Source organism: Manacus candei, unplaced genomic scaffold, assembly GCF_025592945.1.
Source record: "Manacus candei isolate 608988 ecotype Guabito, Panama unplaced genomic scaffold, ASM2559294v1 h1tg000014l, whole genome shotgun sequence".
Lineage (NCBI taxonomy): Eukaryota > Metazoa > Chordata > Aves > Passeriformes > Pipridae > Manacus > Manacus candei.
The window spans coordinates 80,329,081-80,356,440 of record NW_026138062.1 but is presented as its reverse complement, the minus strand read 5'-3'; the positions used below and the strand labels follow the sequence as shown (position 1 = coordinate 80,356,440).

The 27,360-nt window shown below is 37.8% G+C and overlaps 1 protein-coding gene across 6 annotated transcripts in view; it reads right to left on the bottom strand.

Annotated features, from left to right (window-relative positions):
• CADM2 (cell adhesion molecule 2) overlaps positions 1 to 27,360 on the bottom strand; it is a 611,005-nt gene that overhangs the window by 34,664 nt on the left and 548,981 nt on the right. For 5 of the 6 annotated variants that reach the window (XM_051780129.1, XM_051780130.1, XM_051780132.1 and 2 more), the window contains one exon: positions 15,930 to 16,049. The exons of the other annotated variant lie outside the window; for it this stretch is intronic. In XM_051780129.1, the coding sequence (XP_051636089.1) occupies positions 15,930 to 16,049 (120 nt within the window). The remainder of the gene's footprint in view (positions 1 to 15,929; positions 16,050 to 27,360) is intronic. 6 annotated transcript variants of the gene reach the window in all.

Here is a 27,360-nt window from a genome sequence, read left to right as displayed (position 1 = left end):
GCTCCCCCCTCCTGTCAGGGAGTTGCAGAGAGTGAGGAGGTCTCCCCTGAGCCTCCTCTTCTCCAGGCTGAGCCCCCCCAGCTCCCTCAGCCTCTCCTCACAGCACTTGTGCTCCAGTCCCTTCACCAGCCTTGTTGCTCTTCCCTGGACCTGCTCCAGCCCCTCCATGTCCTTCCTGAACTGAGGGGCCCAGAATGGACACAGTAAATGCCTCAAGTTATTTTACAAGTGGCTTGTGAAAACAGAACTACTGGACAAGGAGGGGTAGGGAGGGATTGTCCCCTTTAGTATGTGAAGGAAAAATACACATAATCTCTGGTAGACTTCTACAAATACGCTGACACTGAAAATTATGAATCTTTCCTAATTTTATCATAAAAGTGATTTCAAATGTTATATGAAGTGCAAGGTAATCATGCATTTTTGATAAATACTCTCAGAACTTAAAAGATGAAATGGGAATGGGGATTCAGCATATGAGTACATAGTTTTAATCTGTTTTAAAGTTCTGTCATAAAAATACAATTGTACTACTGCTGTCTAGTAGCAGTACTGTTTAACATTACCTACTATGGTACTTCAGATGTTCAGATATATACTTAGAAAATGAGTAAAAATTTCAAGTCCCATTACTTTTTCTTTCTTTGAAGCAGGTTCTGTGGACACTTCAGACAGAAATTGGGCCTTATCTTAATATTCACACCTTATCAAAGTTGTGAAGTGTTACATAAAATGAGCAAATAGAGTAAATGTATGATAAGTGCATAACAATATAAATGCTTTAACCTTATCATGAAAATTATTTATCTATAATAACACAGACTGGGTGCCAAGAAAAAAGAACAAACCAAAACCCCTCATTTTTGTTCTGCTTGTCTCAGTATGCAATGTGTAAGTGAAAAAAAAAAATCAAATTAATGGAATATTTGGGCACGATTAAGCCACAGTGCCTTCTACACAACCTTCCAAAAAAACTTTCTTAAATAAAGTTCAAAGAATGAGGTTTAGCTCTAATGTTAAAAATGTTCCTAATCTCCTAAAGACACACATGCATTTGAATTAAAAAACAGATGCAGCTTCCCTGATTTCCATGGGATTGCTCATTCTGCACAAAGTGCCCAAGTTTGCAGGGTCAGGCCGGTATCTGCAGCCTCATTAATGTCATTTGCCCAGAAGACAAAAAAATCCTATCACAGGAGAGCACTTAGCAAAGTGTTAATGTTGAGAATATCCTGTGTGATTACCCAGTCACAAACCAGTTCAATCCATATGCAGTTATAGTGGATGTTTAATGTCAGGTAGAACTGATGAAAAGTTCTTAAGCTTTAAGTACAGGCCTGTCACAAAAAGACACCACCTGTAAAGTTTAGACCAAATAACACTCTGCTGGATTGCAGGCCCCGTTCTTTCCAGTGCCTTTGCCCTACTATGTATGTAAGTGGTGCTTCCAATGCAGCACAGCTCTGCTGCTGATGCATCATTTTCCTTTGGATTGCTGAAAGAATAGCTGTGGAATGCAGGCGGGATTAGTTCACGTGCCTCTGCAACAGTTAGTGGTCATCACGTATTTTGTGGCACTTGCTGCCACAGTCTCCAAAACCCCCACGTTTTTCTGTACTACGCGGTTTTATTTCTATGTTTTTTTATCTGTATTTTTCTTTCACTAAGACACAATGCAATGCAAATAGAGTAATTAATGCTAATGAAACATCGGAGGATAAAACTGGGATCTTAAATTATAAGCTGTTGATGGAAAGAATAAATTTCTTGACATGGGTCAATTCACTACAAATCAAATAAATAAAAGGTTTTTTTGACAGAAAAGGAGTGTCCATTCTCACAATAATCATTTTGGGAAATTCCATTTACTACATTCACCAATAAATAAATCATCCATAGTTATTTTTGACCAAACTCTGAAGTTAGAAGTAAGGTTTTAATTGATGTTCAGGACTAATAAAGCTGATTTTTGGAACTCTCAACTGACCAAGGCTAACTCTGAGAATATCTGACTGCCATTTTAATTTTTCCCTTTTCCAGAAGACATACTTTTAACATACTGTTAATATTGTAATATGGCTAAAATAACTGCCCTTTTCCAACATAAGTCTTTTGAACACAGTACAAATGACCCTCTTCCAACCCTTACAAAGAGAATTAAAATAGCTTTTTGAAGCTTTGAAAAGCCATATACTGAAGGATTCCAGCAACAGATGAGGAAACCTACAACTGTAACACTTCTAAACGTTTGTGTGCCTTTTAAAAAATTATATTATATTCTTTCTTAACTTGAATCCTTTGATTATAATTTGTTTGGAAGAGAAGATGACCTAGATTTTCACGTGTGATATTAAATGTAAAACTTAGATCTTTTCAGGAACCTATCTCAACTGGAGGCTTGCAAGTCCTAGTGCAACATCAGGTATCTGCTACGGCTACCATGATATAAATCCTAAGGATGAATTGAATAAATCAGAACAGAATAGAACAGAATGGAAAAGTTTTGGTGGAAGAGATCCACAACAATTATCTACTTCAGCTGCCTGGCTGCTCCAGGCCTGGCAGGTAAAGCACCTTATTAAGGGCATTGTCCAAATCCTCTTAAACACTGACATGGCTGGGGCATCGACCATCTCTCTCTCCAGGAAGCCTGTTCCAGTGTTTGACCACTCTCTTGGTCAAGAAATGTTTCCTGATGTCCAATCTAAACCTTCCTTGGTGCAGCCCTGAACCATTCCCATACCTCCTATCCTGGATTCCAAGGAGAAGAAATCAGCATCTCCCTCTCCATGTTCCCTCCTCGGGAAGGTGTACAAAACAACGAGGTCAGCCTTTTTTTCTCCAAACTAGACAAACCCAGGGTTCTTATCTGCTTCTCAATTTGATTAATTAATGCCAATTTTGACTCACAATGAGTAGGTCAATTACAATATGGGCATATCCCCAATACTTCCACAGGTAAATGACTTCTTTTTTAAAACCAGGTAATCAATAATAAAAGTGGTATAAATAAAAAGTGAATGATAATAACAAAAAGTGTGAAAGAGAAATACAAGGTGGAAATGGACAAAAATGGGGAACTTAGAGAGGTTACTACGCACAGAAGAAGCCACTAATTTTCTTTCTCTTGTCCAGCTTTGTTTTTCCTGTTGCCTTCCCCTGTTTAGCCAAGCACACACCAACTCAATTTTAGACACTTTTGATTTTAAATACTAATTAAGAGTTTCCTTTGGGTTCTCCACTAAAGTTTCTGAAAGCATGAAGAATTAGCAGCATCATTCTTGTAGTCATCAAGTCAAAAGAGAGAGAAAGAAGGGTTTAAGATATGTCCAATGCTACAAAACCCAAATCAGATGAACCCAAAAAGAATGGAGACTGTGGTGTGTATGATCTCTGTTTAAAGCACATGCTAACTGTTGAGCAGGTTTAATTTTCATTTACATTAAGATACAAAACTGTGGTTTAGGCTTGTGTTTGAATACTGAACTAAGCTCAAATGCTGACGTGCCTCTACCTACCATCGATTAAGAGAATTTTTCACAAAATCATTTAGTATGTTACAATTTTGAAAGTAGTTCAGATTAGGAACCAGGACAATGGCTAACAGGGTTAGTAGAATTCAACATAAGACAACTCAGACATACTTTCAACAGTAAAAAAAGTGAAAAAAAAATAAACCCTAAAAATATTTGAGCAGCATTAACATCCAAAGCCCCCAAATCTGCTCATTGTGTTCTGTCTTCAGAACACAGCTTAACAGTTCATCACTATTTTAATAAAACACACACATTAGAAAATGTTTTAGACTGACTATTGTGTACATTATTTAATCTGTTGTTATATACATGTGCATGCACGCATTGCCCATAAAACAGAAGGAAAAGTTTCCTCCCCTTGAACTTTCACCATGTTTTTAATTTCTCTGTAATGCTGCAAATATAACAAGAGCAAGATATTTCACGCTGCATACAACCCATCTATTCTATTATGATGTGGTAGGCAACCCCACACTACTATGAATTCCTGTTGTGTATGAGTTATTCTCCCAAATGTTTATTTGGTTGAGTGGGATTTAAAATTATGCAGAAATCCTACAGTCCCCTCGGATTTCACAATAAATATAGAGAATTCCGCATGGGAAACCAAAACTAAAATCTCTGAGTGCCATAGCAGCAATTTGCAGCAAATCTTTCCACAGAAATGATTTGGTAAGAATTAGTGAATACTACTCAAAAGCACCAGGCAGTGAAAAGGTGGAGATTTCCATTACACAAAAGCAATTAACACAGTTTCCCACACTCATGCTATAATACAGGGACTTAGGATAACAACAACAACAACAAAAAAGTACCGTAGGGACTGGGAATCTATAAAACCCCTCACAAATTACTTGGCACAAGGTCTTGTGGTGGAGGAGATCCAACCTGATTGTAATAAAAGACTAATTTCTTCTCAGTGTTACTAACTCCAAAATATTTGGAACAGATGCTTCAGAGATGAACTGGAGGGATAGGGCTCTGGAATTAAACAACCCTTAAAAACTTAAATAACCCAGGTCTGCTATTGTTTTCTAAAACACACAGCTTATCCAAAAACCCCCTGAAACAAAAGACAACCTGACATATGGATGTCCACATACAATAGCAACCCAGCATTCACAGCAACAACACTGCATTGTAGGGGGTAAACAAGTTCAGGATTGATGGCACTAATTGTGTCAAAGAATCTCAAAGTGTGCCTAAGAATGCAATTCAGCCCAGTAGCAGAGAGGATTCCTGCACTGGAGACAGTAGTTGAGTCAAACACAAGAGTCAAAAATATTCCTCTTAGATCTGTATTGAAAACTACACAAAAAAAATATTAAAATTTGGAAAGGCTTTGCATATTAATTTTCTATGAGGTTCCCATTCTCTAACCAATTAATACAGTTTTAAAAGCTAGCTTCTCTCAAGTATGTCCAGGGACCTGATCTGAAGTCAATGCTAAAGTCCATTATGGCACTTTGAATTCATTAAAATGAAACTTGTCTCTCCTCTGTAGGGTGCTGAATGCACTGCATGACCTGATGTGTATGCAGTAGAGACTTGTTAGCCAGAAGAAAAGAAGTATATAAAAGAAACAGAAAAACAGAATGTCTTCCTTAAATTGTCAGTCTTGGGGATTTTCCTTTTTTTTTTTTTTTTGACATATTCCCATAAAGATTTATATTCTGCCCTTTGTTGTCTGGGATCCTTGTCTCTTGCTCCTTACAGTGGAAAAGGAAATTGTACATTAACGTAAATTGCTACTCCTGATATTTCTTTCCCTCGACTGATGGTTTTCTATTACAGGCTTGCAGAATTCAGACTGGAAAGAAACCCAAGCATCTTGATTGAAAGGATTTGATACATTCTTTTCAAATTCATGCTATCTAAATCACAGCAGGATGACTTGTAATCAAAGTTTTTCAAAAAGAACATAAATTTGGGGAAAGGGAAAAGGCCATTCAGCCCATTGCAAGTCATCTTGGTTAACACAGTTCTTCCAGAATAGTATCTCCCTTCTTCTTTAATGACCCCAGTGCCTCCAATTCCAAACTAGGCTCAGTAGGCTATTGAAAAATTGTATTTCTCTTTGAGTGAAAAGTACTTCCTTGTGTTGGTTCAGAATTTCATTTTTTTCAGTCACTTCCATTTCTGCCTTCCCCTTCAGTCTTTTATGCTCAGCCCAACAGCGAGTCAAGTGTTATTGAATAAGGTTTTCCACCCTGCATTTCTGAGAGTAGATGAGTTTGTAATTCTCTCTTTTGCTCAATTTTTACAACAACAGCAACAAAAAAATGAACTCAGCTGTGATTAGGTACAGCCACTTATGATACCCTAGACTTCAAACCAGACTTCTCTCCCACTTTGTTCCTTTTACGGTGTGTTTTAAGCTAATCTTTTAAAACATTGGTATTCAGTTTTTGTTCACCTTTTTTCACTTCCCCTGTGTTGACTCTGCTTCTCTGCACCCAGTGTGACGGCCACACTGTAGCAGAATACTGACCTTAAAAGATTTATGGGTTAGGGGTATGATTTTGCAATTTATTTCGATGCTCAGAAAAAAAAAAAAAAAGATAAAAAATTACCTTAAGAATACACTTTTTGGCATTCAGTATCTGAATAACCTCACACGCAAAAATTTATAGGTCAGATTAAATAATCTCCAAAGTCACTCTCTGTAGATTATTTTATTGTTCTGGGGAATGCTGTAGCTTCAAGTTTTACCAAGGTCATCTTTCATCCAAAAAAATTTAATATAATTAGTATCAATTCTGCATTTTGTGAAGCTCACACTGGAAGTTATTAACTGTGTTTCAAGTGGAATGTCAGAGAAACGAAGGGCAGAGAGAGTAATCTTTTCAGCTTCAAAGGCACAGTTGATGACTTGAGTTCACTGGTTAGTGAGAAAGACGTGCATTTTTTATTAAAGGTGTTAGCAATGCATTTGAAACTATAAGCATTTTTCTCTCTTTTTTCTGTCCTTTCCTCATTTTTAGAACTTGGAGCTGCTTCAGTCTTTTTTTAACATCCCACATGGCAATGGAACAGTTGCTTCAGTTGTCCTTGTTGTTAACTCTAACGATATTTAGTTGTATACTTTTGCTTTTAACTTCATCAATACTCTGACAGAACAGAACTTGCCAAAATCTGCCTAACACAGTAATATAAAAAAAATACCCCAAACACAAAGATATCAGTTTTTGCTGCTATTGTCTTTAAAATACCATAAACATCTCTCTAAATAAAGTAAAATTGTTAGCCTTGTGATCTCATACAAATACAGCAACAACGAAACACATTCAACAGAAACTATTATTCTAATCTTTCTCCCTGCTATAAGAAATGCAATGTTTCCCTTAATCCCATAATTGAAGATACACTTGACAACACCTTTGAAACAAACCAAAGCAACTAAAAGTCTTAACAAGATCCCAAAGATCATAGGCTCATTTCTTTCAACTGAAGTCCAAGAATAAATTTAGAAGCTTATTTTCATAGCCTTCTTTACACTACATATTTACCTTTGAGAAGAAAATACATGTGGATTGTAAAGCCTTTTTACTAGGGAATGGTTTAACAAGAACCAGTCTTCGGTTGTTAACCTCAGAGAAATTTAACTGAGAAGGCTCAAGCTTGCAACGAGGATATTTAAGGGCTGAAGAGATACACCCAGGGGAATTGTGGGTTCCCCATTTCCTTAGGCCCTAAATTAAGTCCACATGTGTTCTGGTGGAAGCTCTAATAAAATAAAGGTTTCTGTGCCTCCTTGTAGATCTATAGGAGAGGAAACCATACAAAAATTTAGGCTAACTGACCCAGCAGGTCCCTCTAGACTTAGCAGATCACAGATGTTATCTATGAATAGCATACCAATAGTATATAGTCCCATACACATAGTCCCAGTCAAAATTAATGAGCTTATGGATATGTAAGGTTTTACTTGGAAGAGAGGAAAGTACTCTCCTGCAGAGAAGTACTTCACATACCTGCAGGTCACTGTCAAGCTTATGGGGCACTGCAGGCAGCACTGACAATACAATAAAAACAACCTGTCTCTCTTTGGACTGGAAAATCCAGGCACATCCAAACTTCAAAACTAGCTGTCACCTAGATGGGATAAACTCACTTTGCCAATTTGCAAGCCAAACTGCTTGTAGATCTGGAAATGCTTGATTCCAAAAGTCCCTTGAAACCAGCAGAATTCTAGCTTTTAAAGCAGCAGCTATGAACACGTAACTTATTATTATTATTATTATTGTTATTATTATTATTATTATTATTGTTATTTTGAAAGTCACAAGACTTTTAAGCCTGAATAGACTATGAAGTTAGTGCACATAAAAGAGGTTTCATGCCTTGTTTACATCTGAATGTTGAAAATCGAGGTCACGACTGGCTAAAGGTCAGGTGGAAATGGTTACAGTCTTGAGCACACACTGACTCTGATGCTACATCTTGCACAGAGGTGGTGACACTGATGACTTCAGTCCTTCCCAAGGACTTTTTCCAAAGGCCTGTGCTTCCCTGCTAGTTACATGTGCAGGCTGAGCTGCTGAGGGGTGCTAAGACCCTCCAGACTGTGGCACCCGAGGGAAAGTCTCAGGATGAATTCCGAGCGAAGGATGCTCTTTGCAGGCAGACAGCCTGCTTCCAGCAGAAGGGGCTCTTAATTTGGAAAATCTCTCCTACTGCCAGCTCACAATAGAGACTGTTAGACTGCATAATTCATATGCAGCACCAAAAAAAAAAAAAAAACCACCCCAGTGTGATCAGAGCTTAGGTTAGGAATGTTTGAATTCCTGACGCATTGCTGAAGCCTCTCTGGAGCTCAGCTGTATAATGGAATCTTTATCAGACCATCAACCAATTGTGATACTTATCTGTACAGCGTTGCATTTTGGGTTAAGTGATAATTCATCAAGGCTGGAAATCATTGTGTACTTTTTAAGTTGCCTACTTCATTACTGCGAGCTGACAGCTGGATGGATTTGTTAGCACTAGAAATATTTGTTCCAGACACAAAGAGCAGGTTCCTAATATATGATATTATGATACTTTCTTTCATGTATTCAGCATGCCTGTAGTGTAATCTGTGTCTCATTTATGATATTCATTTACTTGGCAAACTATTCAGATTATGAAATCCATCTTTATTTGTTCCAGAATGCAACAGCCTCATTTCATGAATAATATGACCAAATAACATATAATAATGACGACAGTCTTCATCTTACATCATAATAGCTGTTAAGCAGAGAAAATTGCCATTTTCTAAATGGCACAGTTCTTTGCTTAAGTCTGTAAAAGGTAAAAGCTGAAAAGCACAAGTACTTTTCATGGCTGTCGAGGCAACTATCATCATGAGGGTCATGTTGCCAGAATTTTTGTTTGGGGTGAGACTGCTTTAATGCTGTGCATGTTGCCTGGAGGATTACTCTTGGGTTCATAGTACAACTAAAAAACATCTTTTAAAAGTACTTGAGGACTGGCAATTCCACACAGAAACACTTGGTTCTGATTTTGGTCTGCTCACAATAGACATCAGGATACTTCCATTTTCTAGCATGTAGCAATAATACAGTTTCTTATTTAGTTTCACACTGCATGAAAAAGTACCTCCTTTCATAACCACATTCTGATGCCACTTAGTGCTCTGTTGTCTTATTTCCTCTAAGACACAGGAAGATATCTTCTGTGGATGTACCAACACCCACAATTCCTAACCTTAACTTAAATAAAAAAAAAAGGAAAAGGTTATTTTCAGACTATGTTTGTAGAGCCTCTTGCTTGGAACTGGTATGTTTTTGGTCCATGATCACCATGCATGTGAGCATGTACTGTTTGTTATAATTCTAATTCTCTGTGGACACACTTAGAAGTCTGTAGGAATCTAGCCAATAAAGTAGGAAACTGCTTTATTTTGGTTTTGTTTGTTTGTCTATTTTGCCTTGTTGGGCTTTTTTTGGGGTTGTTTGTTTGTTTTGATTTTTGTTTGGTTTGGTTTTTTTTGTGGGTTTTTGTTTGTTTGTTTGGTCTTTTTTTTTTTTATTATTATTGATTTGGTTTGTGGTTTTTTTGTTGTTGTTTTGTTTTGTTTTGTTTCTGGATATGTGGGGCTTAAGGGAGGGGTTTAATTTATTTTTTTCCCAAATGACATTATAATAAGGCTTTTCCTGGCTCTCTGTCTATCAGATCTAAAAACCAAAGAGTTTTTTGAGTCAGAACAGATGCTAGAATCTCCTCTGTTGATCTTAATTTTGTGAGCTCTGAGAATTTGCAGCATTAATTGTACCACGAAGCTTGGCCAGTGGGATGAAACCCAAATTAAATGTTGCTTTGGAAAAGGAACTAATACCCTGTTACCCTTAAAATGGGCACTGTGGGCTACTAAGCCTCATGAAAACATCACGGTAGAATTTAAGAAACTCCAAGTCCTGTTCACAACAGCCACATTTTGATATAAAAAAAGAAAAATTCAACTATTCGATCTTAAAACAACTCTCAGATCTTGCCATCTCTCTGCTTGCCCGGCACTCTGGGTTTCTGCTTTGGGTTTGTCCTCCTGGTTACAGAGATGCCAAGACTTGGCTCCTGTCTGCTAATGAGCTGAGGCCAGGTACGAACAAAGCTGTGGAGTTTTCTTCCAATGTCAGAGCCCTTGGCAGCAGAGAGAACATGGAAAAGGAGGTAGACAGGGCTGCACTCCTGCATCTCCTCTCTGCACCCGTTAGTAGTGGATCTTGGGAAACTGGGCACCATTTCTCTTCCTGGTCTCCTCTATTTAGCCCATCCAAGAGCCAGCGAATGACAGGGTGCTTTCCATCCCTGGCTGCAGATGCTAGGGAAGGTTTTCCAGCTGCTCCTCGGTTGGAGCCTGCAGATGTTTCACCTGTGGAACAGCTCTGACCAGAGGCAGCCCAGTTTCAAGCCCCAGGGAAAGAGGCTTGCAAAACAGGTTTGTGATTTCATCATGGTCTGACTTAGGTTTATTGTGATTTGTTAACACATCATCTAAACAGTTGAGAAATGAAGAATGGAAAAATAATTGTAATGAAAGAAATCATTATAAAATCGTGAAATGGCCATTCTTGAAAGGTGGTGCTAAAGGCTTACTTGAATGTCTAATGGGAAAAAAATGATCTGAAGAACTGTTGGTTTGAATCTCAGATTGTTTGGCCTCCTGAAAAATCTAGACACTGGATATACTAGGTGTAAAAGCAGGGAGAAAGAAGAAGTAAAACCCAGAAAGTTGTAATTTTCTTACCCAGCTTGAATAAAACTAAACACAAATTGGGTTTTATGTTACTGCTACAGAAGCACTTGGCTTGTAGCTCACTGTCGTAGGCAACTGCTTTTAAAGTTAGACAACCATCATTTTTGTTATCAGAGCTGAATGCAAGTAAGCATAAACAACTATATTTAAGGTACAAGTCTGCCCTTATCTTCCTTGCCCCTCACAGTTTATCCTTGCTTTGTTGTTTCTTTCTTTGTCAATGTCTCAAAGTGCCAAGTTATATTAATCAGATTATGTGAAAGAAAAATGAAATCCCATGGAAAGAACTGGCAATGTTTAGCATTTTTGGATAGGAAAAGTATATGAGGACTACAAGTACTGTCCAAACAGTTTCTGCATTTAAGCCATAAAGAAATAGTTATTCTAGTAGGGTTATATAGTAGTCTATATTTGTTAATATAGACTCCAAGGTAAAAATAGGAAATAAGAAAGCAATGTAATTTTTTAGCTAAGATGGTTGACTTTTATACTATTAAACAGAAATATTCACAAACTAAGGTCTCAATAGTTTTCAAAATTATTACATCCTCAAACTCTTCCTTCCACCACCCTAAACTCTTCTTCTAAATTTAGCTCCAGAGATCTCCTTTAAGAAATCCTTATTTTATACCAGAGCCAAAGCCAATAAAAGCAAAGTGGGTTATAATAAAGCAGGGATTTCATTCACATATAAATGTGTACATTTGCTGGCTTTGTGGTCACCCTGACAAATAAACTCTTGAACTTCACCGTGCAGCTGCCTGGGAGCAGCATCATGTCTCTGCTGTACACAACAACTTCTGGAGATGCTTTTAGGCATTTCTGTATAGAGCTTTAAACATTCTGGTACAGTCATACAAGTGAGTCAGCTGAGGCTGAATCACTCTGATATGTGCAATGAACAGAATGGATCTATCTTTTGAGCTTGGGATATTCTTGCAAAATTAATTTTGCACCTATTTTGGAGCTGTTGGTGAGATTTCAATCTTCAGCAATAAGAAGTCAAAATAAACAAGTTTTATAACCTCTTTGACTTTTTTTTTTTCCCCTCTCCTTGTCAGGAATAAGACTTAAATAAAAAAAAAATTGTTCTGTTTGTGTGTGGGTGATTAACATAATGCCAGCCTGTGGGAGGGTTTTATGTACATTTGTGTACACAAGTATTTTTACCTCTGTGAATCCAGAAACACAGAGCTGTTCTGACTTGAGGTGGTTTCTCTTGGACTGTTAATCACATGCCCTCTCCACCTACAGGACTTTGAAGTATTGGAATGGCATCATCTAAATTAACTTTATACTAACAAAGAATTTTTCCAGTGGAGGTATCCCTTATTTCACTATTAGGAGCAAATCCACAATCCTCCTGTGCCTCTTTCCAGTCATAAAAGGGAAAAATAGCATGGATCCATGCACAGCTTTCACAAATAACATTACATAAATCTGATAGAAAGACAACTACTCACACAGTGTATAATTATTCTTTCAGCAGTCCTCCAGATTTGTTTCTTCTCATACATTTTATTCTCATTTTGTCGTACATTCCTCATCACGGTTATTAGGCTTTAAGATACCCTTGACAAATATATAAAGGGCAACACTCTTCACTGGCATCAAATTATATTTAGATTTTTTGAGTTAGTAGGTAATGTACCAGTAAAAGAATAATTAATTCCTGAAGGACTGAGCACAAAGGCAAGCATACGTGTGTCTGAGAAAGTGAAAAGTTTGACTGAATAGGAAGTTTATGAATTATCATGCTGTCATCCGACTGGATCAGCAGCTTTTTTCATGCTGTTTACTAAATGCCATGCAAATTAAGACAGCAATGGATCACACGGTTCCAGAATTAACTGATGACTTTTGGAGAATTTTTTTTCCCCATTAATTCAGGCTTTTGGTAATGAGGAGGTAAAATCACCATAATGCAAAATGCCTTAGATTTACAGATTCTCTTGCCTCTTTATATCCTGTATCATATTCCTGTGACTGGATTGGAGTAACATATCCTCAAAGTGGACTGTGTAAAAGTCCTGCAGAATAGAGGAATGTCTTGTAAAATTTACCTGAGGTGATTCTTAAGTATGAAGGAATAATTTTAGAACAGAATTAGTGAAATCTGTTTATCAAGTTTATTATGTCAGCTATTGGAAATCCATTTCAAAGATATTACTAAATAGATACACTGCCCTATGATCTGGGGTAAACTTCTGTTTCTTTAAGGTATACCCAATAACATAAGACAAAGAGAAATGCTGCTTTCAACAAAAAAAAAATAGTTTTTAAGGTTGAGAATATATGAATAGTTTCTCAGTTTAATGTCCTTATATATTCCTTCATGTCAAAAATCCTACTGGAATAGGATGAAGAAATGTCAAAGGAAAGTATGTTTATGTGGGACTTTTTGCTCAGCCAACAACAGATACTATTGAAAATCTGCCCCTCTCCAAAATGGCTCTTGTGCCATTTGTACCTCTGCTGTGGAGGTGTTCTGAGAATCTAGACAAGGTTCAGTCTAGTATTTCAGTATAGGAGAACTCTGCCTTCACAGCAGTCACTGTAAGTTTGAAAACATTATTTGTTTTATGGGTCCGAGAAAGGAGATGAAGGGACCTAAGGAGAGCATCCTGTCCACTCTGCCATGGGAATTAATGAAAGCCAGGATGAAGGCAGTCACAGAACTTAAATAGCTACATCAGAGTCACTGCCTCCTGTGCATTTACAAAGTGTCTCCACTAAATGCCTTTGCCACTAAATAAGGGGATTCATTTTCCCCATTGAAGTTGGAAAATAACTCTTCATCAGAGTCATATTGACTTCTTTTTCAAAAGCAAAACCAAACAAACCGGTGCCTTCCTCTTCTTTTCAGAACATACCTTTAAATTTTCTGTCCTTGTTTTTTGATCTCTATTTGTGGTCATTTTTCAGTGTGACCCCCCTGGTAGAAACAGCGCTCTAGTTGTCATCCATTGTTGGATAAAACACCAGTTGTTTCAGCCTTGTCCTCATCATTCATCAACAGGATCACAAAATTTCTTCATTTTTGTCTTTCATCCAGCGTATTTCTAAACACTTTTGTTTTGTTACATTTCTCACAACTTGCTAGTTTCGTTTTGCACCTGGTTTTATGCCCGGTCTCCTGTTTCTTCCCCACCGATCTACTCTACGATTTATGTTTACAGCAACCTCTTGTTTTGACGTTTTCCTGGTGTTTGATTTCTCAGACTGTTAGATAAACAACTTCATTAGTTTATTACACGTGTCCTATCTTTTCCTCTGCATTGGGATAGATTTTCCTTTCGACTCAAGCTTTTCAGGAAACAGATTTCCCACACTCATTTGTCCTTTTGCTTATCTGCCCAAGAGACTGTAACTACCAGTTCCTTGAGGCTGAAGTGGTTTCACCTTCTCAGTCATTTTGTTGGGAAAAGCGAGTGTTCATGTTTTAGCCATTGATCACCTTCACCCGGATTTCCTTCCTGGACTCTCTCTCAAAGCAGCATCTCTTTGTAACTGTGGCATCAAGTGACATGCATTCTCATATGTGTTAAGAGTTGAGGCTTAGAAGAGAGTTCTCCTGTTTCAGATCTTCCTCTTGGTGCTGGGCACACAAATGATAAAAATGAATGTTTCAAAGTAAAGGAAAATGAGGCCCTAAACCTCATGTAGGAGGTAAGACAATGCCTTAAAAACGTGAATACATTACATATACGATCACAACGGTGACATGGTTTAGTTATGACCACAAAACAAACAGAAGAAAACAATTCATTGAGGACAGAAAAAACCAGCACAGCACACCAAGAACTTTATCCTTCCAGCATGTGAGCCCTCAGAAAGCTGGCAAGTTTCTGGTGCTTGACACAAACCACTCTCTTAGAAAGACATGATAATTCCTGTCATTATGTTTCTTTTCAGGAAATGTTCTTGCAACCACTCAGACCCATGAGCATGGGACTATTTTCCATGGTCCATCCCTTTTTTTTCTGGAGGAAAGGGATTACTATAGCACTTGTTCTCTTTTTCACTGAAACAACAATATATGTTTTACATTAAAAGCAGTACTAGAGCTTAAAAAATGTAATAACAGGTTTGATGTCAGTTTGTTCATGAAGACCACAATATTAAAATACCAATGGAGGAAGAAGTTGGGTGATCTGATACTATCACAATCCTTATACACTGGACTTGCAAATTAGCTCAGCTTCTTCTTGCAAGTTAGGTCACTACAACATTTCCAGAAAGAAAAGATTCTGTCTTAACTTTCCTGGCTGGCCTAGTTGTACCTCATCATGTGAACATTGCAGTGTGGTAAATGAATATTATTTCCTCTCCCTTTGTGCAATGAAAGCTTTCAAGAGACCACACAGAAAGCTTCTGCCATTTCATTTACCATGAGAGATGCGTAGCTACCCAGAAGATGATAATCTGTGAAACCTTGCACACACATCTTCCCTATTTAACAAGTTATCTGATCAGTTGCTGAATAAAAGAGTAAAATTAACCTTTATATTTTGCACATAAAGAAATAAAGCATTACCAGAAACATTTGAAAAGCTATAACAGACAAAAACCCAACAGGATGGGGGCACGGAGGGGAGAGAGAAATTTCAGCTTACTTACTCTAGTTCTGGTGAGATAACAACACCCCTAATTTAGGAATACCTTAAACTGTAAAAGGCCAACAAGGGTGATGTAATGCAATGCCTCTGATATCAAGCAAGATTGCATCAACAGAAATTCCAGTGCTGAGGCACCTATCTTGTTTTAAATGGTAGCACCCAAAATAACCACTCTTAAAAGGTCAAGTTTATTTAAAAATAGCTTGCTTGCATTTTACATTAAAGTTAATTTACTAACCTTAAAAAAATTAAATGCAAATCTATACAAATAATTTAAGCATCCTGTCAAAGTTCACATACACACTGCTAGAGCAATGAAAATATTCAAGGTCATATGAAATCTTTCTTAACCGTGTACCATCCTGGGGCTTATTCCACCAAAGATATATAGCATACATTGAACCAAAATGTTTGAACCCTCTCTTTAGCAATATCTACCCTTCTTAGAAACAAAACCTAAAATTTCCTGTTTGTAATGTGCTTTCCAGGCCATAACAAAGAAGTATACTGTACCTCCGATGCTGGTGGCTGTTGCCGAGGTGGTTGTGCTGGCTGTTAAGGCTACAGTGGTTGTGACTGTTGCAGTGGTAAGGGAGGGGATGACAGTAGTGGGAAGCAAAGTGTTGAAAACATCTGGTGAGTGGAAAAAAAAAAAATAAAATAAAATCATATCATGCAAACAAAGGAGAACCATAACAGCGGTTTAATTTGTAAATACAAGAATGTTGAAAATGACTAAATTAAAACATGATTAACATAAATTATTACAGGTACAGCAGAGTACCTTTAAATTCTTGACATTTATCACTCTCAATTTTTTAGTCAATCTTTGAGCATATGGAATTTAAAACTCTGTTAAAATGACCAAGCTTCCACAGATCTAGAGAGTGACGGTTTAAGTGACAAGAATCCATTTCTTCACTGAGCCATTTTAAATGCCTCATATAGTAGAAACCATACACAGATGAAACATGCTGTGTCAGAGTGGGAGATGAAGAAAACACCATCATGCTAAAATAAACACACACATGTTAACGAGAAATGGTTGTATGTTAAAACACCCACTTTCAGACAGACTCAATGGAGGGAAAAAGGGGAGAAAATGCTACTAACTATAAAAGTTGCTTTTTCCGGATTGCTTTTCTTCTTCCCACACATTTGATTAAGACACAGTTGTCTGCTAAGATCCAGAGCAGAGTATATTTCAAAATCTTTACCCTAATTAGCAGGCACATTCATCTTTCAGTCATCCTTAACACAATTTATTGTTAGTACACACATCAGTATTCCTCTAAAGCAGCTTCAAACTAAAAATCAGAAATTCTAACAGTATTGCTATTAACAAACCCGTGCTTGCAAGTCAGAAAAAATGCACAGCCCTGACGATGACAGTCCTAAAAATCCCTTCAGCTTTTGATCAAGTGCAGGTGTGCCAGGCTTGGGGGCACCACTGCTTCACTGCAGAGGAACCAACAATATCTGTTGCAAAATGCTCCAGTGCAGAGCAGAACATAGCCAGATGTACAGAGAGCAAATCCTTTGATTACACTGCCAAAAGCAATAAAGACCAATAGGACTTTGCTTATAAGGTGATTGCAGGTTTTAAAGAACAAACAAACAAAAGCCCTGAAGAGAACCAAAGAAAAGCACTCCCATGAAGACATAAAAAGCACCTGACATTTTTCAGATTATTTATATCGCAGGTTTAAAAGGAAAGGACTCGTTTCTTGGCAGCTGATGGTGAGTAACCCATTCCATACTGATTTCAGTGAAAATATTTCTGAAGGGTGCTATTCAATGCAATAAAAGAGCCAAAATCTGACCCACAATCTGTCTTCCCTTGCCGTGGAAAGAAATGCAATTGGTCTCTGAGTACCATCAATTCTGACTGAAATCAATGGAAGCTGAAGTAGCTCAGAGCTTTTCAGTATTGGGCCCTACAGAACACACTCCAGACACAGGGTCCTTCTGTTCAGCATTGCATAATTACTCTCTCAAGGCCTCAAAGTAGCATACTTACCTTATTTTCACACTGGACGACAGATTATTTTGCAACTTTAAAAGTCTCCTTGTTAGTTAACATCTATAAGTCACCTAAATTTTTCTGTATTCCTCTAGTTTTGATGAACACCAGCACTATAGCCTCTGGAATCTACACTTCTGGGATTTTCCACTTCTGAAGCCTTCAGAAAAGAGCACAAGATCCCTCTTTCGTCTGTTGTACACTGATATTTAATCTATTTCTCACTACAAAATATTCTCAAGCCAGAAAAATTAGAACAGGCTTTTAGAAACTCCCTCAGTGTAGCCACATTAATCACCAGGAAAAATGATAATATTACCTGGAGTGTGAGTACCACAATAATTAAACAGAACTGAGTATAACAAGCATTAGAAATAAATTAACATGTTAAAAAGACACATGTCACATGTACTGATCTATGCAATTTCTTCTCATAAAGGGAAACTCCTTCCCTGATAAGTATCTGCTAAAAATGAAATCAAACAGAAAAAAAACCCACCTACTTCATAAGAAGAGCAAAGCCTTGTTTACTAAGAAAGCTTTACAAATCATTCCTGTATGTAAAACCTAATTAGTGTGACTTACGGTTCCATTAATTATCTTTCCTGAATATGCCATTTACTTGAGACTGTGCAATGGCAAGTTAGGGTTTTATGGCAGTGCTATCTGTTCTGCAAACACACTGTCTACCTATTTTACCAAATAATAGCTTACATGAGTGACTGGTAAACTTAGAATTTGATTGCTTTCTGGTTTCTCTTCTGATTGAAGCATTTCCAACAAGATTTCTCATTTTAAATGAAAGGCTATCTAGGAAAAATTCAAGTTAACAAGAACTAGAATATAACATCAGCGTTTTAATACAGATGTGATAAATCCATCTTCTCTCATCAGGTCAAGAATAATGAAAACTTTTGCAGAAATTAGTTTCCTGATCAAAATCATAAACTGATGCCAAACATCAAAATGGCAGCTTGTCAGAAGCCTCAAAGAAAAACATATGTTCTCAAAAGAAACGTAAATACAAGGAATAACATTTACTTTGTTTCTTTTCTTGCAGACTAAGGTGAAATTCTCTGTGTAAATGCCTACAGTTGGTCTGCTTTGCTCACAGAATTCTAAAGATTTACTCTTAAAGACCACAGTACAAGAGAGGAACAAGGAATCAGCAGCCTGAGGAGCACTAGCAATGAAATCTGAGTCTGCTCTGGGCTCTGGAAATGTCTGGTTCATACCTGCCCAGGTTCGAGGCTCTGCCTGGGGGATTTGCTTCATTAACACCATGAGAGTCCGCAACAGGAATGTGTAAAGTACACAGACAACACATTTTGGAACTCTGGGACCATATCTCATCCTTAAGTCTTGTTTTGGATGGCCCAAATCCAGGCACAGCACTCTGAAAAGCACCTGAGCCCCTCTTATGTGGATGGGGCCCCTCAGTCCTATCGAGTCTGACAGAAAGGCTCCTAGCAAACTATCAGTCCTTCCAAGACTTATGGATTCTCATGAAAACTTTGTCTTTCCCTGGAAAATGCTTTAGAAAAAACCAGAAGTAATGTACAGTGGTCCTCAGTCTCCCCTCTCAGTATTGCAGGTGTAGGATGTAGGTGGGTTTGGAAGCTCCCAAAATCAGACAGACTACAGGTAAGAAATGATACTTAACAGCACAGGCTTCTGTTTAAGGCATCTGGATCACTGTGTTTCATAGAGGGTGTGCTGCTTCTTTTTCGTGTCAGAAAAGGGAATGACAATTTGACCTGTTTCTAGTCCTGCAGGACTTTTTTATTTTATTTTATTTTTTGTTTTATAATGCAGGGCAGAGCTATCTTACATCACTAGTGAGGCACACATTATGTTATCCAGAGCTCCCTGCTGGCAGCTGCTCAAAAACATGCTATCAAAGGGACTATGAAGATTTGTCCTCTTGAGCTTTCTGTCAAGAAGGATCTCAACAGAATGGATTTGCACATTTCTGCCCAAGAAACCTGTGTTAGAGTGAAACTTAATTCCATTTCCTTGTCTTGCAATTTCTCAATCTGGTTGTACACAATGTTCAGCTGAAAGCAAATCTTTGTTTATGCCTCTCATGCCACTAAACACCAAGGATCATTATGACCAAGAGACCTCATAGAGTGGAACTTTTTAATTCAAGTAGCCCTACCCAAATCACTGCACAAGATTGCTATTTCAATAATACTAAGGTATTAATCCCTAGCCTCCTGTGAAGCAGAAAATAGCTATATTTTGCAGATGGGGAACCAAAGAAGATAGAAAAGCCATGCTCAGAGATCTAGAAGTCAAGCAGTAATTGGCACCATTAATTTTGAAATCTCACTTCTAAACTGGATGTCTGTTGACAGAGAGATATTTAGCCAGAAATCCAATAATGTATTTAAGTTGGTATTAATTTCAAAACCTTGCTAGCTCTGAAATACAAACAATTCATGGAGAACTAATTGTTTCCATAAAAGTTGTTGGAAATAGAAAAGGGGCTGACCTTCATGCCAAGGGGACTTACTGACTCCAGTCCCAACTCTTTTTCACTTACGTTCCCACAGGTTATACAAGACCTGAACGGGATTTTTAACAAAAAAAATGGGGTCCTGACCATGTTTTTTGGAGGTTTGATCCCAAGTGGACAGAGGAAAAAGGAGGAGCACACAACACTTGGCTTGGCCTGGAGGCTGCTCCTTAGCAGAGCTGCTCATGAGTGGCAGAATAATGTTGTACAAGATCAGCTTGAAACAGTGTCAAGCTGTGCCTGATCAAAATTTCCTGTTTGCCTCTCCTTTCTTGAATTGATGCCACATTCCTCTTGCTAAGGCAGAAGACATTCATCCATTTAAGTGCAGGGAGCCTGGACAATTTACTCTCACTGCCGATTTGGCCTTAAGCATTTTTACTCCCCATCTCCAAAGAAATGAGAAATGGTTCTGTTTGGTTTAGCAGGCTTATGTGAAAGATAGATCTGACCTATTGAAAATATTTGACTTTTTTTGGTAAAAACACAACCGATATTTTGACATGACTGAGCACAAATCAGACAACAATAGCTGAAGTTGATAAAAATGTAAAGGATTTTGTTTCAAGCTTGACAAAGGCTGACAGAAAAATTAAAGGACAGAGTGATAATGATGGATGGCCCTTGCTGTATTTTGACTGAGAAAGAAAGAAATTTTAAGTGGTAAACTGAACTGAGTGATGACCTACCTGGGAAACAATCTCACTACTCTGTGCAAAATTTAATCAGTCTGTGGTATGTAGCACTAAATAATTTAGCAAGGTTTTAAATTCAAAGGGAGCTGCACTTACCCTCGTTCTAAGAAAACGGGATTGAACAAAAGGATCATTCAGCTAGAATATCATGTGCCAATAGCTCCTTAGCACTTAGACTGAATGATCCTGAACGCTCATGGACATGAGGTCAAGGGGTTCTTTTTACTAATTGATTCAGATTTATGAAACTCTGAAATGGCAATTATGTGCTTGACATTTTTGCTAGCAAATCAGATGTCATTAAAAATATCCAAATCCTTTTAACAAAAGCTCCATGTAGATCTATATCACTAGTTATAGCATGAGAGACTTCCGGTGAATGAGTTCATATTGCAAGACATACAGCTGGGTTGAAATGGCTAGGCAGCCTAGAAGGAAAATAAAATAAATTCACGTAGCCCCATGGTTGTAAGACATTTCATGGGCCTGTAGGTGATACTACATGTTAGAAGATGTGAGACATTTCATCAAAGTTTGATTAAACATAATTTAGTTGCACAGTCATGACAGAAAAAACCCCCCAAGTGTTAAGAGATGCTACAATTTTAATCCTGCTTTTCTTGCTTCCTGAGTTAGGAACTGGTAAGAACAATAGTTTTCTCTTCTTATAGAAAGTTTTATGGCTTGATGGTTGGTTTGTGGTTTGTTTCTTTGTTTTCTTTTCCTCCCATTTCAAAAGCAATAAGTTTCAGTAGCAAACGAAGGAGGAGGAAGTATTTTAAGTTACAGTAAAAAAATCACTGTTTCCATCTGTTTTCAAAGAGGCAACCAAAAATTGGAATCTGCACATCCCTGCACCAAATTCTGTCCTTAGAAAGTTTAAGAATATAACTCAAAAGAACAAAGCCTATTTCAACATTAGTACTTAGTACTGGCAGTATGGTGTCATCCCAAATCACTTAAAATGAGGGCCTGATATCACACCGTGGCACATTTTTACAACACATGCTCTTACCAGAATTGCTTATGACAAAATAAAAAATGTGATGAATATGAAAAAACAAGGTGTAGTAGCAAGTTATTTCTGATTATGCCATCTCATTTGACACTGAAATATGAAGAAAAAGCCAGCTGCCCTAAATTGTCTTGAAACAACTCCTCCAACAAATGAGCGAATATCTCATTTATTTTGTGCACCAGAGCAACAGCAGGACTCACAAAGACTATGGGTGTGTGAAAGGCTGATTCTCCACCAGTAAAGCAGGTCAGGCTCAGGACAAGTGTGGGAGCTGTCAGAAAACAAGGAGCTGTGGATCTCAGGCAGGTGACAAGAAAGAAGCAGTGCAAAGGAATTGCCTCAGTGTGTTAGGAAGAACATGGTAAGTTCTCAGGGCTGAGAACAGTGACCGGCTCTGCGACTTTTCTCCTCCCTCAAGGTGCATCTCCCCAGACTCAGGCCATCTCTCAGCAGTGTTGTGGGACCCTGGGTCACGTGGAAGGGAAGAGTATTTATGTAAAACCCACTTCTGCCACCTTCCAAGGGGACTCTAACAAGCAGAGGTAGCCCCACCCTCCCCCTTGCACTGATCCGAATTTAGTAGGCACTGGGACTATGTGTTCTATAATGCTCATGAGTACTTGCCAAAATTCAAAGAGTAGCAGCAAACAAAAAAAAAAGGGCTTTTTTCTTTCTCATTTTTCTTTTTTTTTCTTTCTTTTTTTTTTTTTTTTTTTACTGGATAGAAAAACATGACCTTTCTGCACAGCACAGATGTTGCCACAAACACAGCTTTGTCACCTGGAGACCGGCGTAGTCTGCTGCACACACAGTTGGTGGAGCTGCACACAGGGATCCCGGGAAATCTGAACCAAGCATTTCCCAGGGAAGCATCTAACATGAACATTTGAGGATGGCACCGGTGGCTCGCAGCTTTCAAAAGGTCGGGTTCGACCTTTGAAGCCCTCAGTGCTTACTTCAGGGATCGTTTTGCTCCCCACAGCACTCCACTGAATTTGCTATCAGCAAAAGCACTTTAGCTGCAGCTCCCCTGGAACAGAAAGCCAAGTTTGCAATGAAGGCCCTGAGATGCTGGAACACGCTCCCATTTCCCTGTCCGTCAGACTCGTTGTTTGTCACCAGTCCAGTCATTTAAAAAGCTCACCATTCTTGCTCTCAGGGAAGCAGAAGAATAAAAGGTGACATAATGTGACATAATGTAGGATCTCTCAACACATTTACCTATTGCTGTTCAGTTTTGGTGGGGCAGATAATATTAAGTGCAACATTTGTACTGTAGAAAATGAGTGGGCTGCAATGTGTTATTTCAAAATTTCTGCTTGTGCTAAAATCAGGTGATACACAGAGAACATAAAAGGATACATTGGATAATAACTTAACTAGGTTATTGGACATTGAAGAATATCTTAGTACAAGAAAAAAATATATTCTCAATTAGACAATTCTTTAATACTGAAGAATTACTGTTTTCAAGTACTCTAAGTTTTACTTTACTAATGCTTACTAGTGCAAGATTTACCTCTAAGGACAAATTAAGCCAAGTATTCAACAGGAAGACTAATCTCCCATGTTCTGGAGTTATATGAATATAATACAGACTTCAAATTACAATTTACTTTAGCAGTAAAGTGTAAGACCTAATTTTTTTCCCAAAGTTAGCATAAGTTTTGCTAGCAGTTAAAAAAAAAGTCCTTTCCAATTAAAGAGTAGTAATAATAATAAAGCCTATCATTTTAAAGGAGTCAATCTCTCTTGTATAAAAGCTCCCCTTTCTCATTAGTTACAAATACTGCACTGGGCAAATCACTGAAGCTTATACAACTTGCCTGAAAGAAATTAGGTAAATTTGCAGAGCATGCAGGAGGCTAAGGAAATTAATTTTGTAATTCAACATTTTAAATAAAAAGGTAGTTTTAGAGCATTGTTTGAGACCACAGCCTGAAATGAAGAAGATTTACCTGCAAAAAGGCATCTATGTATGTCTTGATTTTGTTCACAACCCTACACTAACGTATATATACACAGTTAAGAGTGGATCTCTGCCTTGAAGATTTGTAAGGTCATTATTTGAACAGTACAGACCAAATGTTAGGGAAAAAGAGGCAGCATTATTCCCATTTCACAGCTGGGGAAACGAACACAGAAGAATTAAGTGGAATGTCTTAAATTTTACGGACTTCTGAGACTGACAGGGGAGTTCAAAACAGATCTCCTGAGGCTCATTTCAATCCTCTACTAAAAAAAAAAACAACCCAAAAATCAAAAACACAAAGGAAAACAAAACGTCTCTCAAAACTGCATTTAAAAAAGCAGTTGTCCTTATACCTGCAGTGCCAATTTCACTGCATTCAAGACAAAATATTACCACAAAAGCCACCAAATATCTTGTATGAATAAAGCCAGCATGATTTTCCCCCACTATTAATATGGTGTTCTAGGCCCATTGCCACTGCTTAAAAATCACATTAGGCTGTAATGTTCATTTTTATTCTTTTTAAGTAAACAGACAAGCCATATTTCCTTGTTTTTTCCAAGGCATAAAATAGGACCATTCAAAATTAAATGAAATAAAGTACCGGCAGCTGGCCCTTGAAAACCTACGAGGAAAAGCTAATGCACAACACAAATTCAGACACCAGCAGCCTTGAACAAAGATGACAGCTTTCCCTGAATGACACTTGACTCTTTCTGCACACACACAAAAAAAAAAATTAAAAAAGCTCAGCCAGAATTGCACTGAGAAGAAGAAAGAGGTCAAAGAGAATTTTCCCAAATTTCCCTGTTACGGAGGCATGTGTTGAAACTAAGTGGAGGCAAACAGATTGCTGATCTCTATTTTATTACAGTTGCTACTTTCATTTCTCTGAGAAATTCAGGACAGATCACTGAAATTGCTTAAACAACTCAAAACTCACTTCAATAATTTTAAGGTTAGTAAAAAGAGATAGCAGAGAACGTCAGTTATTTTAAATGGCTTTATTTCAAAATACAATCTGAGGGGTCCAAGACTAATCTGAAACACTCTATCACAGTGGCACAGCTGTACCTCAATGAAAATCACCTTGGGAAAGTGAGTGGCATCTCTGCAACCTAAAACATAGATTATTGCACTTCATTGCACTGTCTTTGACTAATACAATTAATTCTCACGTTCCTATCACCAAAGTGCACTACATGAGAAAATAAGGCCTTATCCTTCTAGCTGTCAACCTGTAATGCTCTTTTCTTGCTCAAAAGAGTTCTACACATGTGGTTGAATTCCTGTCATGACTCTTTGCCCTTGTATAACACATAACCATGGATGGTGGGATAAATGCAACACAGTCAAGACTTAATTTTGTTAATATTATCCATCTTGCCATCAGGCTGGCAGATTTTTAGAACCTTAACTATTAAGCCATCAAATAGGATAATTCACCAGCGGAATATCACAGTATTTTTTTTAATAAAGAATGTTTGATCATATTGCTAATTTATTTTCAATGAAATGATATACAAAGCAGTGCAAAGAGATTTCACTTCCTGCTTAGGGATGCTGAAAGCCATCCAGAGCTCTCCTCAACCAAGCACCAAACTAGCACTTCAACATGTCAGGGTCCTTCAACTCCTCCCTGCCTCCCACCAATCAAGGATTACGAATCCTGCAGTAAATGTAAAACACAGAAATCGCTGGGGGGGGGGGGGAGGGAACAAATCCACTAGTGCAATGGCCCACAGTAATATCTAAAGAATAAAATGCTTTAACAAGAGTTTTACCCTGCCAAACTTTATTCTGTGCTTCCTCCTCTCCTTTGGTTTGTTTTTGCCTTCGCTTGCCATGAGGATTAACATGGGCGGTTCCAGCTGAAAGATACACCCTCCTCAGGCACCAGGCTATCAAGAAAAAACAATTTTTATCTTCCAGGGTGTATGTGGGGAGTAAACTTCCCAGTGTGTATGTGGGAGCTGTGTGGATACCAGTGAAGGAAAAGTAATGAAAATGCACATCTGAGTATAAAGTAGATAAGGCAAAAACCCCAGGCACTTTAACTCTTCTGCCTTGAGGCCTTGTAACAAAATAAAAGTAATCCTGACTGAAAATAGTTTGGATCACTCTCACAAATGACACATCACCTTCCACCGTAACATGAACACCATCAGTTGCAGCTGATACCTGGAGACCTGCTCACAGTCAAGTTTCTTCAAAGGGGGTTCAGAGCTTTCTCAGCGCTCGTGAGGGAACCACAGCCTCGTGAAACAAGTCAGGGTGTTGTGGGAGATCCTCACGTGGCATGTTCCAGTCAGCTTTATCAGCTTTGGTGGCAATGGTCTTTTTGGTTTGGTTTTGGTTTTTTTTTTTTTTCTCCTTGCAACTTGAGAATGGTTTTGAGATACACCCTTACTGCCCTCCTGATTATTTTTTGCTGTCTGTTCTCCTTTCTGTGAGAGACACACAGAAAGATCCATGTGATGAGCTTTTCTGAAAGCTGCCAAAAGAGTCTGGAATCCTTGAGACAAAGTTAAGGTGGTTCACAGGAATTCAGAGTAAGATTCAATTCGGAAAGTCTATGATAGGATTTAGCAAAAAAAAGTGACTTTAATTACAAAACAAAGAGAAATTTATTACATTGCATCAAGAATTCAAGAAGTAAGAGCAGGAAAAAATACTTTGTGATTGCAGCTCAGAGGATTCCATTTTGGAGGAGGGGCTAAAGACACTTCAAGGTCCCAACACAAATTTTGATGGAACCTATGCTGTGAAGAAAGATTAGGAAGACTTATAAAATTTAAAAGATTTTTTTAAAGATTTTTTTTTTTCAGGAAAATTTCAAATTTTTGTCAGTTCCCTGCCCCTCTCAGTCTCCAAAGCATTTTTACCTGTTTCCATTTGGTCAGAACCTTCCCAAAGTTCCCAATCTCAGCTGGAATTGAGCACAGTTCTGATGTATCACTTAGCATTAGCTGTCATTTTAAGCAATATCAGTAGCTAGAGTGCCATTTTCTTCCTTGAATTGAGTGAAAACCTGAGCAACCTATTCTCAAAAGAAAGGTGAGTTATAGAAGCACCACGTGAGAAAGGTAGGGACAGGATACCCTTATTTGCATTCCACAGCACCTAATGGTGCAGGAAAGATTTCAGCTTAGAAAAACTACTAAGTCACTTTAATATTATCTTTATAGTTTGAGTTTTCTGAATAATAAATGATTTAGATGGAAAGAGAAGATCATTAGCAACTGTTAGATCATCAGTCTCAAGTGAAATTATTCTGTGAACAGTTATATTTTCTTCATGAAGATTGCACATGATCTTCACAGGCATGGTAATTTTACAATCTGACTTCTCAAACAGAAAAGCTCAGATGAAGTAAAGTTCAAGAAAACTGGGGGTATAAGCAGTAGCAAAGTGTGAAGTACAGAAAAATTAGAGAGCAAGCTTTGCTACTGCAGCAAATCACTGATAATAAACTCAACAGCACCATTTCAGAAATACATGGCACTGAAGGTGGCCTCATTATAACTCAAAACCAACACATAACCTTTTCTTTTTCAGGAATCACATAAGAAATTCTAATCAAGAACTATCACATTTGCCAATTATAAGTATACACAGCAAATTAAATATTTTCAAGAGTTGTGTGTTATTAGAGACATTACCCAAAACTACAGGTTTTTAGAATACACATGACATCCATTCAAATAGGAAAGAA